Below are 17,754 nucleotides of genomic sequence, written 5' to 3'. Positions count from 1 at the left end.
GGGTGCTGAGGTGTGGGGCTGGCTCTGGGGAGGTGAGGTGCTGCAAGAGCGATTGTGGGGCTGCGGTGCGGGTCAGGGGGAGCAGTCTGGGGGCGCTGGGATGAGGCACGGGGAGAAGAGATGCCTAGAGGTGTGAGGTGCCAAGGGGGTGGCTGGGGTGTGGGTCTGGGAATAGGGAGATGCAGATGGGGGGAGCTGGGGTGCGGCGTGGGGTGGTTTGGGAGGCTGAGGTGGGGKTTGCGGGCGCAAGGGCTGAAGGGGAGTTTGGGGTGTCAGGGAGCAGCAGATCCGGAGGCCGAGGAGGCTGGGGGTGACTGGGGGCAGAGGGGGCATCTGTGGGGAAGGCCTGGGGGGGGGTTGGGGCTGGTCAGCGGCACTTTGGGCAGCCCCTCGCTTGCCCCGCTGTGGATGGCTTGACCCCTCCCGGGCGGGGAGGCCGCGGGCCTGGAGGAGGCGCTGAGCGGGAGCCCTGCGAGCGCCCTCGCTCCCCGGGGAGCTGCAGCGCGGACCCCGCGTGCGCTGGCGCCCAGGCCCCGGCCCTCTGCCGCAGCACCTTGCTGCTTCTGGAGGCGTGAATAGCGGAACGGGGCAGATAGCGAATCCTGTAACCCCCTGGGTTTCTTTTGCTTCCCTATTACCTTTTTTTCTAAATTAGGTGTAAATTCAAGTCTTCTGCTAGGAGTAAGTCCGTATGTACTTTCTCGTATATCAGCTCTGACTTAAAGGTGTTTCTAAAAACTGTCAAAAACAGAGAAAAAGATGTTCCATTTCTGCAGGGACGGATATTGCAGGAGTGCCTTGGCGTAAGGAGTGTTTGTCCCAGAGTGACCGTTCCCCCCGTGGTGGTCATCTGCTCCCTGAATGGCTCCTTTCACTCCTGTTCACTCCTGTACCTGCTCTTCCTCTAGTTTCCTCCTTTACCCAGCAATACTTTTAACTGTTAATTTCCCTCAAGCCTGATCTTTTTTTTTTTGCAAGTTATTTGAAGGTTTGCTTTCAACGGTCGATATTTCACAAGTTTATAGAATGTCTGAGGGCAGTCTAGTGCGCATGGCAATAGCTGAAATAGTGACTACCCATTTTTTTAAATAAGACTCTTCGTTCTAGAAGCGGATTGACAGCAACTCTCTGTTACCCAGTTGTTGCGTTTGTGTTATTCCAGCTACTGAGTACCACCTCGGCCTGCTGAAGGCGAAGCTTGCAAAGTACAGAGCTCAGTTACTAGAACCCTCCAAATCCTCTGCTGCTAAAGGAGAGGGCTTTGATGTGATGAAATCTGGAGATGCCAGGGTGGCACTGATTGGTTTTCCTTCTGTGGGTAAGGTCAGTGAGTATCTGAGCTAATCCTCTAGCACATATATTTTCTAGTCACCAATCACTGCAAATGCTTCAGCTTGTCTCTTCCTGTTTTACTTTCTTGCCTCGACTGAGCGGAAAGAAAGTTATTGTGCACTGAGAGCTGAAAGTTAGAGCTAGGGAAAATAACTCTGTCTTGTGTGTGGAGCACTATGGTACGGACTGAGACTTGGCCTTGTCCAGACACAGCGCTGCTAAGAAAAGGGTGAAAATGGTCTTCTTTCATTCAATGAAAGTCCTGGCTGTCTCATGCTACCGCTTTCATCCCTGTGCCCAGAATAGCGACAACCAAGCTTTTAAAAGCCCACCAATGTCTTCTCAGTACCGCTGATAAACACTTCTTGTGTTACATATTTTGCTGAACATTTGCCAGGGCTATTTGAGTATCTCTAGTGATGGTGATATCTTGCATTTCAGTCCACGTTTTTGAGTTTAATGACTTCAACTGCCAGTGAAGCTGCGTCTTACGAGTTCACAACCCTGACATGTATCCCAGGAGTCATAGAAGTAAGTAGGATTTTCCTCCCTTTAGCAGAAGCTAATTGTGGCAAGAAACTCAGATTTGTAAATGTGTCTATTTGCTCCACTTACACTTGTGCTACCACTGGGAAGCAGAAATTAAGAAGCTAAGTGATATCCAAAGACTTCTACTTTAAACTTTAGGAGATCTTGAGTGTTTGCAGTATCAGGTCTTCTACAACCTGCAGTGCTGATTTAGCACTTCTGTAGGCCACACAACTCTTCAAGATTGACTGCCTGACTGGGATTTCAGATACTGCAGTTAAACTGACCAGAGCAATAAGACAATTCTCAACTGAATTTTTTATAACCACTATTGGCGCCATTGACCAGATGGCTGGAAACCTTGACAGATTTGTTTTTAATGAAGCTTTAAAAGAGGCAATCTGTACTGTAATCAATTTGGAAAGAAAATAAACTACTCCTGTCCTTGAGGAGTTTTATTAGTGGTGCTCTGCGCATCCATCAGTAAAGCAAATGATAAAGGGCATCAAACTGAGAAGCATCCAAGAGTAATGAGAAATTTTGGGTCAGAATTAAAAGCAGAGTTAACTAATGAAAGCTACCGTATTGGTATTAAAATGAATACAAATATTGTAACGCATTCAAAAAGGACCTCTAACTCCAGTTGCTAGCTAAAACAGTTACTTAGGGCTTCACCAGAGCAGTAGCTTGAAAGCAGATGACCCTGCAACTCTGAAGAAAACTCTCCCATTATTTCCTGGTGCTGTAGGGCTGCAGCATAGCTGAATAGTTCTAATTCAGCCAGAAGGAGACAGTGGCATTGCTTGTTACCATACTTTATGTGTTAGACTAGATTTTTTTTGTGTGTTTGTTTATTTTCCTTCTTTTCCATTTCACTAACTCAGGAAAATGTTACTTTTGTGCTGTGCTGGTTCCCTGGTGCTTTGTCAAACCACAATCATCTGACGCTTTAGGAGGTCAGAACCTAACATACTGCAGTATGACCCAGAGTTGAGTAAGAAATACTCTGGAGATTGTTTCAACAAAATATATTCATGGGCTTTGTGCAAACCTACCCTGCTCTGTCAAATTCATTCAGTTCCACCATCTGCAGGCTTTGGACCTGAGTGCTTGCTTACAGCTTTCAAGGCAGTTTAGAGGTCCTGCACAAGATTTTCAACTTTTCATCTTTCTGTTTCCTTCTCAGTACAAAGGAGCCAATATTCAGCTCTTGGATCTGCCTGGGATCATTGAAGGAGCAGCACAAGGTTGGCTGATCTCTGTTTGTGCAGCTTACAGATTTACTCTCAATAGCCCACCAATGGCTGTTGCAAACGTACTGTTAGCACGTTTGCTGGGCCAGTAGTTCCTGCATTGGCTTTCCAGACTTCAGAGTTCTTGATCTTGAAAGTGAGGCACGATTCTTATCCCTGAGACCACATAAGACTGTATATGTAGCAGAAAGATGCTTTTCTGGAGGTGGGAGCCAAAGCAAGCCAGTCACTTCTCACCTTCCTGAATGAGCGTTATCTTGCTCATCTGCTTTCTGGTATGGAATAAATCTGAAGAAAGATACTAGAGAGGCAGAGAGGAAAATTACAGCTAAACAGTAACTTCTCTTGACTGATTTTCTGAGTTCCTGCCAGTCCTCCCATGACCCCTGATTTGGGGAAGAGATGTTAGCTTTGTCCCTCTGCTTCATCACCTCATTGACTGGTTTTGTCAAAAGAAGCTTTATGAAGCTTAGGAAAATTTCCTAAGGGTCTCATCTTGGAGGAGTATGGCCTTGTTAATAAGGACACACTCCTTTTTTGACCAGAGGGTGTAGCTTCTTTGCATGGGGGCCCTCAGCCCACATCACTCCTCTGGGTAACCTGTCTGTACCAACTGGAATTCTATCATTGCAAATGTCTGGGGATGTCTGCCCTGCAGGCAGAGATGTCATCTCAACCCATGCAGCCATACAGAAAGCTTTTTGCTTGCTAGTCTGAGTAATGATTGGTGCAGCAGCAGCAAAGACTATTTGTTTGAGCTCATGCTACATTTAGGAGAATATGAATGGGCCAGATATATTCCCCATACATTCCCCAACAGTTGATTACAGCCAGTACAGGACTGCAGGATCTTTTTTCTTGTTTCTAAGCAGCTGTGTGGGGTAGGAGTCCCTTGTATGTAGCAGGACTCATAGTTGTTTTCCTACCTTGATATGCAGCCCTCTTTTCCCTTTTCAGGGAAGGGCAGAGGTCGGCAAGTGATAGCTGTGGCCAGGACGGCAGACGTTGTTATTATGATGCTGGATGCCACAAAGGGTGAAGTGCAGAGGTGAGTTCGTGCTTCTGGGCACGTGGGATTGTCGGTTGGTGGACCAGGGTCAAAGGTTCGCGTATGCCCAGAGAACACAGCAGCTCTCTGAACACTGTGAGCTGTGCAGGTTCGGGAATAGATATTTAAGTTCTTGAGTGTGAGATGGAGATTGTGCTCCATTAGAAGGATGCTGGCTCACTGGGAACAGCATTTAGAGTGCTTTCTAGGAATCTTGGCTCAGGCTTCCCAGCTGAAAGATCCTTCCTGTGGGATGGTTGTTGAGAGATGAGGATATCATGCTAGATTTCCACCACAGACTTTATTAGCTGTGGTTGTATGTTGCTGTGCAAGTTTATGGGAATGCCGTGTCAATGCTCAGATAAAGATCATAGKCAGAAAGTAAATATCTGGATCACATCTGAGTGAGCTCAGTGTAACAGGTACTAATGCACACTGTCCCGGCAGAGCCCTACTCGAGAAAGAACTGGAGTCAGTAGGAATCCGTCTGAACAAGAACAAGCCAAATATCTATTTCAAGGTGAGATTTCCTGAGGTGCTGCAGCCACAGTTTATACCTGGCTGCCTAATCAAAAGCAAGATCGTTTTATGCTGCCCTTATGTTGGACATACTGARGAGTGGCTATGGATTTCGCAGACTGATCTTAAGTTGGTTTATTACCTTTCTGCAGCCGAAGAAGGGTGGAGGCATCTCCTTCAACTCGACTGTAACGTTGACTCAGTGCTCTGAAAAGTTGGTGCAGCTCATCCTCCATGAATATAGTATCCTTTTCTGAAAGGGGAGACCTCTGAGCTCCAGATCAGCAGCTCACAAGTCAAGTGGTATCTGCTGTGGGGCTATGCCTTTCTGTGACTCTTTAGTGCTTGCTGGATTAAGAACAAGCCTGGCTGGGTCTTTTCCTTCTTTGTTGTGTTTCCCAGTCCTCCAAGCAGCACCAAGAAAGCTCAGGTGGTTGGCTCGTAGCAGTGTTTAGAAGTGTTGGAATTTGGACCTTGACAACATTCACCTCAGAAATCTTCAATGCTGAGGTTCTCTTTAGGGAAGATTGTTCTCCTGACGAGTTCATCGACGTAATTGTAGGCAACAGGGTCTACATGCCATGCCTCTATGTGAGTATCTCAGAAATAGCCTGTCTAATACAGCACCAAGCATCTCCTGGTGCTGACTGATCTTGAGCAAGACCATTCTTTGCTGAAGTAAACTCTATGCCTTCCTGAATGCTAAAGCAGTAGCATTTGAGGGTTAAAAGGGTAGAAAACGCTACTCAACAGGGAGTTTTTACTAGCTTTGTGTGCGCAGCTGTACTGTATGTTCCCTGTGCCCTCTTGTGGCTGGTTGCTGTGGAGCAGCAGCAAGCTGCGTGTGTTGGTGGCGTGGTGTTTGCTTGCATGGCAAGGATACTGCTGCAAGTTCTGTATTTGATTTTTTTCATGAATGATCCCATGTGCCAGAACTCACTTAGCAATGCTGTTTGATAGTGACTAGGTTTATAATGAAATCCAAGATGCTGAAAAATATTTCAGAAGTCATTGCAAAGGGAGAACCTTAGAAGACCTGATGCTATGTTTAGGCTCCTGAATCCTAGCAGTTTATTCTGCTAAAAACCTTGGCCTTCCCTCTGTTTGATGTGATCTGTTTTCCTGTACCAAATGCCAGAACTGCCTTGTTACAATTGCGTGTACACAATTTACTTCCTTGTAGTGTTGCTGAATTGATTTCCTGAATGATGTGTTTTTTCTTTGACTTAGGTTTATAACAAGATTGACCAGATATCTATGGAGGAGGTGGATCGTCTTGCTCGGAGACCCCACAGTGTTGTAATCAGGTAGGAACACTTGTAGCTGTCACGCTGTTTTATGCGCTGGCCCAGATAGTTTGGTTGTTCATTTCACACCCCTTTCTCAAACTTTTCCTCCAAGGAGGGACTTCTCCCTGGGCCGCCTCTGGCTGCTGGGGCGAGAAGTAGCAGGCTGCTCTGCAGTGTTTTCAGGGCTGCCTTCCCCTGGAGAGGCAGACTGCATGGCCGCCTCACTCTGTAGACCAGAATAAACCAGTCTAGCTTGTTCCCTTAGAAGTGCTGCTATATCTCACTGGGGCTTTGCTGCTTCAAAGCTGCTTTCTGTTCTGAAAGCTCTATTTCACCTTGTGTTTTTCCTCTACTGACCTCATTAGACACTTCCCCCCTTGTTTCCTAGCACTTTAATAAGATGTTTCACCTTGCTCTTCTGGATCTCTGAGTCATAGCAGCAGTAAACACTGAGATATTCGTGGTGTTTTGCAGCTGTGGCATGAAACTGAATCTGGATTACTTGCTGGAGAAGCTCTGGGAATACCTCGCGCTTACTTGCATCTACACTAAGAAACGAGGACGTAAGTGAGGATTAGTTGAACTGAGGATTTGAAAAGGCACAAAGGGCTGCTGGGCACCAACCACACACAGGCTACCAGAGGTGTGTGGATGCTCTCTTCAGAGCATCCTTCTGCAGAGATCTCTTCTGTCTTGGAGATGCTCCAATTACACTCTCCCTGACCAGTCTTCAGTGTTAACTCTTGGGAGATGCTTTTGTTCCATCTCAGCCAGCTTTGCATGTATCCCATTACAGCCCTCTTGCTCTCTCTCAACACTGTAAGTTGAATTTTCCTAAGGCTTTGCGTGGTAGTATCATAAGAAAATAAAATTTGCAAGTTCTTGGTTTTCCCCTTGTAATAGCTGTTATATGCGCTTTGTAATGAACTGTTCAGGTGATTGCTACCCAGAAAAGGTTTCTTGTTCCCTCTGTGGGAGGTCTAGTGATAACCATGCTGAGTTCCTGAGGCTCAGCAGTGCCTTTGACCCTCCTTTTACTTTACAGCTCTCTTGCAGCTTTGCCCAGTGGTGAAGGCACATCTAAAACTTGTTCTTTTTCAAAGATCTTTCTCCTTTGCTTGTGAATGGCTGTGGCTCTAAACTGGATGGATGTGAGGAGAATAAGGAATTATCTGTGAGCTTGTTAAGCTGTGAAACCTTGGGGAGTGTACAGAAAACTCCAGAGTGGTTCTATTTAATTTAGGCCTGTGTGTTTTGACTGGCTTTTTTTGCTTATCATTTAAGACAAGTATTTGGAATGGAGTTGGAGCAGGTGAACTGTGAGGAGKCAGTCTACTGTGTGATGTGGGTAACTGTACTTGTGGGTACTCGAGCATCTACAGAACCAGTTTGATGCTTCCAAGTACCTGGTAGCTGTTCTGTCTGGGAGGCTGCTGGCAGTGTAATAAGAGGAGGAATTTGGGAGTAGTAAGCACAAAGCAATATGAGRTGGTGTTGGCATGTTAAAACAGATTTGATGGAAAGCCAATGCTGTTTTTCTCTCTCTCTTCTGCTTTTCCATAGAGAGACCAGACTTCACAGATGCCATTATTCTACGGAAAGGGGCCTCTGTGGAGCATGTGGTAATTTCTTTGCATCTTTTACATTTACTTGGCAGCAGAAGGCAGGTTCCTCTTGGGAGTCTGCTATTATGTATTTGTGCTTTGTAAAAGTTGGGATATATCAGTATTTTGTTGGGCTTCTCTGCTTGTTACCTTGACTGGTTTCATCTGCCTCAGGTTTCTTTCCTAGCTGCTTGTGTTTGTAATAAATGAAAGATAGCAGAAGTTACTTAATGCAAGCCAATGAAAAAGCACATGGAAGTAGTAAATGGGGGTTTATGTGACTGGTAATTCCTGTATTCCTGTTCTTTATTGTATGTTCTTTAAAGTGTTGTTAGCTGGCTCCTAAAGTCATGTTGTAATTTCTGACATGGATCCAGTTCCTGGGTGTTAAGCATGTTGTTTGCAAAGTAGCATCACTGAACTGTCTAATGATCTGTCTGTCTGTCTTGCAGTGCCATCGAATTCACAGATCATTAGCCAGCCAGTTCAAATATGCCTTGGTGTGGGTAAGTGCATAACAGCCAGTGAAATCCCTGTCCTCRTTCCCCTCTGGCAGGTCTGCTCCTAACCCTTCTGCCCCTTTTGCTTTAAAGGGGACAAGCACAAAATACAGTCCTCAAAGAGTGGGCTTGACTCATATGATGGAGCATGAAGATGTCATTCAGATTGTCAAGAAGTAACCCTCTTTGCTGCTCTTCGCTGGTGCCTGGCCTTGTCTTAATCACTAAAATTGGAACTGACCACATAAAAGCGAAACAAAACAAAGAAGAAAAAAGAAAAAACGGAGATGATCCACAGCCAAGAAAGCAAGAAAGCTTCTGTGAAGCTCATTCCCTTAGAGAAAGGCAGGGAGTGAGGCTACTCTACTTGCAGGTGGGGATGGGGGAGATGGGTTTCCATCTTGCAGCATTTCAAGTGAGATAATGCCTCTTAAATAAAAAAAGGAGCCCATTCTTCCAGGACATAGCTCCTAGAGCCAGCCACCTCCTGCCCCTAGCAGGGTTTGCACGTGTGTCCACCTGTTAACCTACCAGTGGCTTGCTCAACCAGTGGGAAGTTTATGGGTTTATGTGAGCAAAGCTGGCTCGGGGCTTTGGGACAGGGAAACCAGGACTAAGGGAATGTACTGGTGCTTTGCTGCATGTCCATTCATTTAATTTAAGCATTTGAAATGGAAATATCTGAAATGGAAACAAAGTTCTCCCTCCCCTGCTTGCTGAACATGTTGCCTCTACAACTTTTGCTATGGGCGACTTCAGTCTGTGTATCTGAGATGACCCTCAGCTAATTTACAGTGGTCTMACCTCAGTTATATTAAAACCTGGCACTCCGTGCCTCATGTTAGCTCTGTAGTGAGGTTTATAGGACATCYGGTCCAACTGGTACTACCGAGAGAGATCAGAAACAAAACCTTGCTAATGAATGATTGACCTGGCCAAACTGCGGCAGGGTATGATCAACGAGCCATAGGCTGCAGTGAGAATTTACTTCTGGCATATCGCTGGTCCAAGAAATTATCTTGGGAGTTTCCTACTTTACTCTTGTCCTGCCCATTAGTCCCCAGGAGTATTGCTGGGGATCTGCTTCTTTCTCAGTCATGCACCTAAATTCCAGTAATAGCTCTTTCAGCTTGAAGCACCATCCCATGCCATGGGTTCCACTTCAGCCCTGTTAAATGTTGCTTGTATGGATATTTTTCATCAGAATTTTGGGATTTTTCTAATCATGCTTTTTCATTGAATATTGATGCTTACCAATTCAGAGTGCCTGATAGAGAACAGCTCTTTTCTTCTGGGRTCAAGAGCTGCCAATAGCATTTATTTTCTTTCATTGAAAAAGGATTCAGTCTGATGTGGATGTTAACTGTGAGGACAAATCTGATAGCAGACTTGTCCAAGCAGGGCCCCTTCCCTCTCTTTTGTGTTCCTCCCCACCCTTCCCAAACTGATCAAGCGGAAATGGAAGGAATATTTTATTTGAGAAAATAAAAGTTACTATTTCATGTGAATTGTACATGTCTACCTGCAGTTGTTAGATAGTTCGGGGTGTTTTCTAAATCTCTTTTTTATCTTGGCCAACTGAGGAATCCTACATGCTGTTGCAAGAGGCTGTAGGGTGAAACAGGTTGTGAAGTGGCTGAGAGAGTGCTCTGAGGCTGGAAAGAATCTACATGAGGTGTGATGGAAGCTATACAGATAACATACACAATACCCAAGCTAAGAAGGTGACTTTGTAGTTTCCCTTCATTGTTCCTGGCTTTGTTCACAGCTGGAATTAAGAGCAAATCCTGGCCGTGGTGGAGCCTAGCAGAGAATGAGCTCCAAATTAGCTGCATTATGCCTGAGCTGACTTTAGAAAGCAGGAGCTTCTCTGTGTGAATTGGGTGGGATGCCGTTCCAGCACATTGACTTGCCCTTTAAATTTCCTGTGAAGGTTGCACAGGCAGAGCTTCCTGCACAAAGAGTTCTTTTGGTTTCAGTTTGTCCCTGGGTTTGAGATATATATGTATTTTTTTTYCCCCTAAACTCCAAACCGAGGAGCCTGCAATGGCCCAGCGTAACAGACAGGATGGCCAGAATTGCTAAGTGTGCCTTGTCYTCAAGCCAGGTGGTGTGTGGAATGGGGGGAATCTGAAATGCAAAGTATTATGTTCTAGTACRTGTTCTTGGTCAGTTAGTACCTACCTCTCAGTGTGCTCAGATTTCAAATTGTATAGTCCAGTGGGCCATTGTTAAAAACCTCCATCTAATTAGCCTTAGTCTTCATTTAAGAATTTGGGCATTCTCTTATCCTGTTCAGAATGGACTGATATGTGATTAAACTTGGTATGAGGAAGGAGTACAAACACTTAAATTAGAAGAAGCTAACTTTTTTTTTTTTTTTTTTTTTTTTTATGCAAGAGTAGTGGGTTTTTTTTGCAGGGAAGTTTATAGCTGTGTGTGAAAATATATGCATTTAATTACACACTGTGTTCATTCTTCCAGACAGCTTCCCTAAGTGCTCTACACACTGACACTAAAAGCTGCAAGCACTGCAGTTCAGTGCGAGAGCAGGTTTGCCTGAAGATCTCTCCGAATCCTGAGAAAGTGAGGTACTGAGAGGGGAAAATCTGCTCCAGCGTTAGTATTGCTTCAGAGCCTGATTTAGCTCCTGGAGCTGCCTCCTGAGGCTGATGGGAATTGGTCTGACCCCTTGTTAGCTCTGTGAGAGCTAGCGAGGGAGGATGTGGTCAGAGACCCTTACTGAGCATTCCCGGGAAAAGGCAGGTGCCTCCTCCCATCGAGGAGGAGGGGGTGCAGCTGATTTTAGGAGGCAGGAGCTGTAGCTTTGCCCCCCCAGGAGCAGGATGCTGCCTTTTTCGACCCAGAAGGGAAGGCTTGGCTGGACGGGAGTTTCCTGGGAGGCAGAGCAGCCCTCAGCAGCCTGGCTGGGTTGCAGGCTGCTGTTCTGCATTGCAGCCCCTGCCGTTTCTCCGTTCTCTCGGCTGGCTCTGGCTCCGTTAGCGCTGCGCCGGCCTCCCAAAGGGCTGCCCTGATTCCTGCCCTGTTCCCGGGCCCGCTGTGTTTGCGGAGCGCAGCTGCGCGTCGCTCCAGAGTGGCACTCCAGGTGTGAAGCGGAGTGAATCGGCTTAGACACAGTCCATCAGCTGCCCTCCATCTAGTCCTGGAAACAGCGAAGGCCCAAGGCGTGCTCTGTTTAAAATGCCTGTTCCAGGCAATCAAGCAGGTTTGATTGGCTGAACACTCCTCTTATAATTTAATTTAGTCAGGAATCGTTTGCAAGGTAATAAAAAGAGACTCTGACTCCAAATACATTCATTTAATTCAATGAGAGACGGTTACCGCTGCGGGCTTGCCTCAGCCAGCTTCCCTCACCCCATCACGCTGACATCTTAAAGTGCTGCTCAGGGCTATATATAAGAGTCACGATCCTCAGTGACAGCTTAATTGTTTCAAATGCTGACAAGGGTCACCCCCGACCAGACATCACGCGCTGTGCAGCGCTGGCTCGGGAGGCTGGGGAAAGCAGGATTTATGGCTGGCAAATAGTTTTGAATTCCTCTGGTTGGGCCTGCTAAATGATGAACCCGCCCCTTGGGGATTGGGGCTATTGATTGTAATTTGCAGTTAAGCCTTCRCTTTCTGAGGAATCAGCATAATAAATACCCACCGCATTACTGCAGGGATGCGGTTCGCGATCGCTGGGGGGAGGCCGAGCTGGGGCTCGCCCCTTGGGGGGAGAGGAGCAGGAAGCCGAGATTTTCCCAGCGCCTGCAGCGTGAAGGGCCGCGGACCCGGTCCCRGCAGCGCTCGCTCCCGGCTGACGGTCCCAGCCCCGTGAAGCAGGAACCCGGTGCTGGGGGAAGGATGTGGCTTTTGAATGCTCTTTAGCCTGCCGCTCTCAGGCCGAAGGCGGCAGCGGGGAAGTGCCCCCTGCTCACCCCGAGGTAGCGAGGGCACCGGTAGTGGCGAGGTGAGGGGGCTGATGCCTCCATCTAGATCCCTTCTCTGTGCTTGGTCTGGGGAGCCCGTCCGGTCCTGCCCTCCTTCGAAGGGGTACGTTTGTGCGTGGCCCTGTGTGCTCGTGATTTCTCTTCCTAACCCTGCTTTGGCTGGGAGGGAGGTGTGTGTCGAGGCCGTACACCAGCTGTTTGCGTGCCCTTGAGAGGTGATGCTGATCTACGCCCCGGGAGGGAAGGGGCTGCGGGACCATCCAGCTGCGTCCCCGGGGAGGGAGGGAGCGGGACAGAGCTGGCTGCCGCTCCAGCCCCGGCGTTCCCTAGCTCTGCACGGGGACGGTTAGCTCTCGTCTCTCCGCTCACGAGTGGAGATGAGAATAATAGCAGTCATCAAATATGTATTGGGCAGCAGCAGCCGGCAGCTGCCGCGCAGCAAATGTGGTCCTGCGKGTGCCGGAGGAGTGATGGGCCCCGGAGGACAGTGAGGCCGAGAGCGTGACTCCGGCTAAGCCGGGGGCTGCRGGCRGTGCCGAGCCAGACCAGCGCCATGYGGGCAAGCGAGGCTGCCCTAGGGGAAGGGCCGGGGGTCCGTGAGCCAGGCRGCGTGTTCCCTGGGCTTGCGGAGGCCGYGGCGGCTTGGCCAAGGTGCCGGGGAGAGACCTTGTGCAAGATGCTGCCCGCGGGAGGAAGCCTGCCGCCGACACAGCGGGGCAGCGCAGGGCTCGGCTCCTCTGCGTCGGGGCACGTGGTCGCCTCTGCCCCTTCCTGTCTCCTCACAATCTTTAACCTCTCCATCTCACCTTCAAACGCGCCTTCCCCGCAGCCGCTGCATTTCTGCCGCCCTTCAAAGCAGAGCTCCTCACCCTCCTCCCTAAAGACCCCATCCGTCCCCCATGAGCATCTGCCCCGTGTCTCCTGTCACCCCTTCCCCAAATTCCTGTTACCTTGCAGATGTTTTACCCCAGGAGACCTCCCTGGCCYGGCGGCTGACGCCGCTGAGATCCGCAGGGCCCCCTGGGCTCAGCTCTGTGGCCGGGATGATGATGGTCTGCAGCTGCGACCTGCTCCCAGACGGCGCCGGGGCCCGGCCGGGGCCGCGAGGCAGCGTTTGCGAGCGCGTGCCAGATGGTTTAGTGCTAATCCCGGGACGCATCGCTCCCAGCCAGTCTCTGCTCCACAGCATCTGTTCCGAGCCCTCTCCCCTGGATWACGCTTCCCTGGCGGGCAGGTTTCACTGTCAAACGGCGGCTGGCGGGCAGGGAACGGCTGTGCCTGCGGGCAGCGTGCGTCGCCCTGCTGCCGCCGGTCCTGCTGCTTCCCTGGCTCCATTTGGGGCAGAGCCCGATGCTGGAAGGGGCCGATCTGCCCCACGGCGTGCCAGGAGCGGGCGGCTGGAGAGGTGAGAGCTGCGACGGCGGCTCTGCGTGCGCGTACCTGTCGGAAGTGGGTACGAGCAACACAAAGCCACGGGAGGGGCGGGGGTGGCACATCTCCCGCTGCTCCGTCAGCCCCGAGACATCCCGCGTCCGAAGGCGCCCGCAGCCGGAGCGGCGGCCGGCCGGCTCGCTGGGCGGGTGCCGGTGCGCACAGCTCCCACGGGGCCGGCGCGTTCCCGCTGTAACAGGACACAGGTTGTAAGCGGACACGGGGCCGGCGGGTAACCGCAGCGCTGCTGGAGACGGCGGAGCCGCCGCCGGCGCCGCGCAGCTCCCCGGGAGCTCGGCCTCGCCGATGCCAGCAGCCAAAAGGTACGGTGCGTGGGCAGCCGCGCGTTGCGTCGCGCCATGCAGCGCCGGGGCGGGCGAAGCAAAAACCCAGTGGCCAAAGTCTCCCTCATCTCTGCACTCCGGCATCGCCTTGTCTGTCCGATTTCCGTGCTCAGCCTCTGGCTGTATCCCTGGGGCGAGGGCGCCCGGGCACCAGGGCAGGGTGTTCCTGGCTTGGCCCCGTGGGTTCACGCTGTTGGCGGATGCCCTGGGATGCCCCACCGCCACCCCAGGGAGCCTTTGCTGCTGCGGGGGTTGCACCCAGCCAGGCTGCTCTGGGCTGGCAGCCTGCCCCGGTCCCTCCACCGGATGCGGCCRTGCCCAGGACCCCGGAAACAGCCGCGCAGCATGGGCACTGTGCAGCTCGGGTTTCGTGGCCTGCGGAGCCGAGGCGACGTGCTCCGGCTTCCCCGGGTGCCTGCTGCAGCAGCCAGCGTCGCCCACGACCCTGAGCAGCTCCTGCCCTGCCGCTGTCCCCAGGCGCCCCGGCACGTGCACCCCCTTCGCCCGCTCTGCTGGGGCGGCTGTGGCAAAGGCAGGCGCTGGGCGCTGCACCCATGGGTGTAGGACAGGGGATTGGCCACCCTGGGGAAGCAGAGGGTCCTGAGGAGGTGGGGGGCAGCAGGGGGGCTGGGGAGAGGGCAGTGCCTGCATGGCGCTAAGCCAGCTGGGTGGGGGCCAGGCTGTGAGCTCTGTCTCGCCCTCTCTTGCTCTCCCTATCTCCATCTTTCCTCTTGGAAAGTCCTTATCGCCGGCAGGCAGAGCGGCGCTCACCGGCATGGCCATGGCAACGGCGGGGGCAGCCCTGCCAGCGCCGCAGGGCACAGAGAGCACTGCCAGGCCCTGCAAGGCCCTTCCCTGTCCTTCCCTCCTGGGCTCCCCGGCTGCCCCTGGCTTTCTGGCTCCATGCAGGGCAGCGGAATGAAGGTATGGACCATACAGGGCAGCTGGATGGAGGTAGGGACAATGCCAGGTGGTGGGATGGAGGTAGGGACCTAGAGGAGCTTCCCACCACCCCAGGTGGTGGGAACCCTTGCTTGCTGCTAACAGCTTCCCTGGCAAAACCTCCAAGCTCAGCAGGGCTTGGGCAGGGGCAGAAGCTTGGCGAGGGAGGGGGCCTGGCTGTGCAGTGGTTCCCCTCCACGGAACGACTCGGGTGCAGTGAGGTGCTGATGCCAGCCACGCCGCTCAGGCCTCCCTCCATGAGGGGCTCTCCCAGTCCGGGGTGCTCTGTCTGATGCGCTTTGGTACAGAGGATGCTGCTGGCTGTTGGGTTTGCKTTGCTGCCTTCACAGGTCTTGCCTCCTCCTCCTCCTCCCATGGGTCTCCTGAAATATTCCCATGAGGGGGTCAAGCAGATGCCTTCTGCTCACCACCAGCCCCTGTAAATGGGCAGCAAATTCGCATTGCCGCTGCTTAAACTTTCATGAATTTGCAGCCATGGGAATCCAGGCCTGGCATTAACATTTGATGCGGTCGGTCACCCTGCTGTTAACATTTGATGTGGTCACCCTGCTGCTGGGCACGTGCGCGTGCGGACAGGCTGCTGGCACCGCTGTGGGGCACACGTGTGTGGCACGTGCAGACCCGCTCGACAGCCACGTGCAGACACATGTGGTGCCCTACATGTATGCCCGCATCCCTTACAGCGTCGGCCCTACACAGGCTCTACAGTGCACCCACATGCAACACGTACGGGTGCACCCGCCGCTGCGTGTCACCCATGCAGCCTGCGGGAGCCAGGCCAGCTCGTTTCTTATCACTCCTTCCCGGTGGGGCCGGGTGACTTGGTCCTGCTCCAGGTTAGTGGCGTCAGATTCCTCCTCTGCGGCTCTCCCCTTGGCTGCAGTCCCAGTGCCGTGGGGTGGCGTGTGCCTGGGGACCGCAAAATTGTCTTGTCTCTCTTGGTGCCTCGGTCTGGTTTTGTGGTGTCAAACGGAGTTTGCGCTTCGTCCTCCTCCAAGTTAAGAGGAAAAGGCTGGTTTCCCAGGCGAGAGAGCAAAGCGCCCCGAGGTGTAGGGAAATCACAGAGTTTCGTCTTGGGTCATCCACGCTCAGTCAAGATGCTTGTGCTCTTATGAAACCGTTAACATCCCAGTTTCAGAGCTGGCCCCAGAGCCTGAAATGCTCTGGGGAGGAGGAATGAAGCTGCGAGCAAGTGGCTCGCRGCTGGGATCAGCCTCTGGAAAAGAGCAGCTGGCTGTGGCTCAGGGCGTTATTCCCTGGGCACGGAGCTGGCCGTGCCCAGGGGCTCAGACCTTGCACCATCCCGTGGAAAGCCAAGGGCATGCCCGGACCAGGCCCTGCGGGGGGTGCAGCAGGATGCTCCGCATGATACGGGACCTGCTGCAGAGGTGGCAGGGGCGGTTTCTTGCCTTCCATCTTACGTCTCCTTTGGAAAAGTCTCCGGGCAGAAGTGATGCGTTCCTTGCATTATTCATGCTGCCGTGAGCCCAGGAGATATGGTTACAGCTGGCAGACCAGCCGCGAGCAACTCGGCTGCTTAACTCGCGCTGCGGGAGGCAGGAGGCAGCTCAGGGGCTGRGGCTGGAGTCCTGCTGCCCCGGGGACATGCCACGTGGAGTCCCCCAGGAGGCACCGGGGAGCAGTCGGGGCGCCTCGGGCACGAGAGGGCCGCAGCCGGCTGAGGGACATGGGCACGTGCCCCACTGAAACCGGGCGCAGGTAACTACCCCCCCGTGGCAAGCACCCGGCGTGGGGGCCGTGGGGTCGGGCCGTGCTGGTGGCCGGGCTGCTGTAGAGCTCTTGCCGCGTGGCAGCGGTGGGAGCRCCGGGTCAGGAGCCACCTCGTGCCGGTGCGGGGCATCGCCGCTGGGCGGGCCCTCCTGGAGACAGGCTGCTGGAGCAGGCGTGAAACCCGGAGCATGAGCGCCCGCCACCGCCGGCATGGGTGGCAAGAAAGGGGACCCCAAAAAGGATGCCGATGCCAAGGGCAAGGGGGGCAAAGGGAAAGGGAAGGATGCCAAGAAGGGCAAGAAGGAGGTGCTCAGCGAGTTGGAGGAGCCCTCGGATGCAGAGGTGGCCAAGACGGAGGAGAGCGAGGAGGCTCAAGCAGTGGAGGAAGAGAAGGAAGAGGAGGAGGCACCAGTGGAGGAGCCCAAAAAGGGGAAAGGGAAGGAGAAGAAGGGGGTGCTCAAGGCAGTGGCGGTGAAGAAGCCRGGCCGGGGGAAGAAGGTACAGCTGGAGCCGGAGGAAGAGGAGGGCGAAAGCGATGCTGCGCAGATGAAGAAGAACCTCAAGGGCACCTCCAAGCTGGTGATGGGGCTGACGRCCGACAACGCCAAGAAGAAGAAAGGAGCCAAGAGCGCAGAGGCCACGGGCCAGTCGAAAGCGGCCACCAAGGCCGCGGCCAGCCCAGCCGTGGAGGAGGACAAGGCGCCACAAGCCAAGGTCAAGCGGAGCCTCCGGAGCACCTCCAAGCTCTTCCTCGGCTTCAAGAAGCTGGGCCTGCGGCAGCCCAAGAAGGGGCAGTTCAAAAACACCTCCCGCTTCTTCTGGGGGCTGCAGAAGCACAGCACGAAGAAGAAGAAAAAGAAGAAGAACAAGGCGGTGCTGAAGTCCACCTCCAACCTCATGGTGCGCTTCAAGCAGATCGGGAAGAAGCGGAAGGAGGCGGCGAGCGCCCCGCCGGCGAAACTGTCCTTCCTGCTGCTGCGCCAGGGAGGGCAGTCGGAGGCGGCCGGCKCGTCCCTCTTCCGCCGGCGCCCGGAAAGGAAATTCAAGCCGCGGGCGCAGGTGCTGAGCAAGGCGGCCGCCGCCACGGGCTGGCTGGCGAGGAAGCTGCTCTCCAAGCGCGGGCGGCTCGTCGGGGGCGGCCGGCCGGCCGACGCRGCCTGGCTCTCCCGCATCGGCGCGAGGAAGCTCCCGTTCCCCGCGGAAGACGAGATCCTCAGGCACCGAGCCAACATGAAGCGGCTCCCCGGCGGCGGGCTGCC

General features: G+C 52.9%; 2 protein-coding genes across 2 annotated transcripts in view; both read left to right on the top strand.

The window, feature by feature from the left end:
• Positions 1-682: 682 nt before the first annotated feature.
• Positions 683-9,581, top strand: DRG2 (developmentally regulated GTP binding protein 2). Its single transcript, XM_085301980.1, has 12 exons — positions 683-1,323; positions 1,774-1,863; positions 3,047-3,107; positions 4,071-4,161; positions 4,609-4,681; positions 4,833-4,923; positions 5,174-5,271; positions 5,911-5,987; positions 6,444-6,532; positions 7,533-7,591; positions 8,026-8,079; positions 8,167-9,581. Exons 1-12 carry the CDS (start codon positions 1,270-1,272, stop codon positions 8,251-8,253), a joined length of 924 nt encoding a protein of 307 aa, XP_085158106.1. The 5' UTR covers positions 683-1,269; the 3' UTR covers positions 8,254-9,581.
• A 6,506-nt stretch (positions 9,582-16,087) lies between these two features.
• Positions 16,088-17,754, top strand: part of LOC146597560 (uncharacterized) — a 3,621-nt gene continuing 1,954 nt past the window's right edge. The window contains exon 1 of the mRNA XM_085301999.1: positions 16,088-17,744. Within this exon, the coding sequence (XP_085158125.1) occupies positions 16,706-17,744 (1,039 nt within the window). The 5' untranslated portion in view covers positions 16,088-16,705. The remainder of the gene's footprint in view (positions 17,745-17,754) is intronic.

The sequence above is a fragment of the Rhea americana genome, unplaced genomic scaffold, assembly GCF_003343005.1.
Source record: "Rhea americana isolate MKP2758 unplaced genomic scaffold, rheAme1 scaffold_181, whole genome shotgun sequence".
Classification (NCBI taxonomy): Eukaryota; Metazoa; Chordata; class Aves; order Rheiformes; family Rheidae; genus Rhea; species Rhea americana.
Note: the sequence above shows the minus strand (reverse complement) of the source record. Positions and strands in the feature narration are given on the sequence as shown.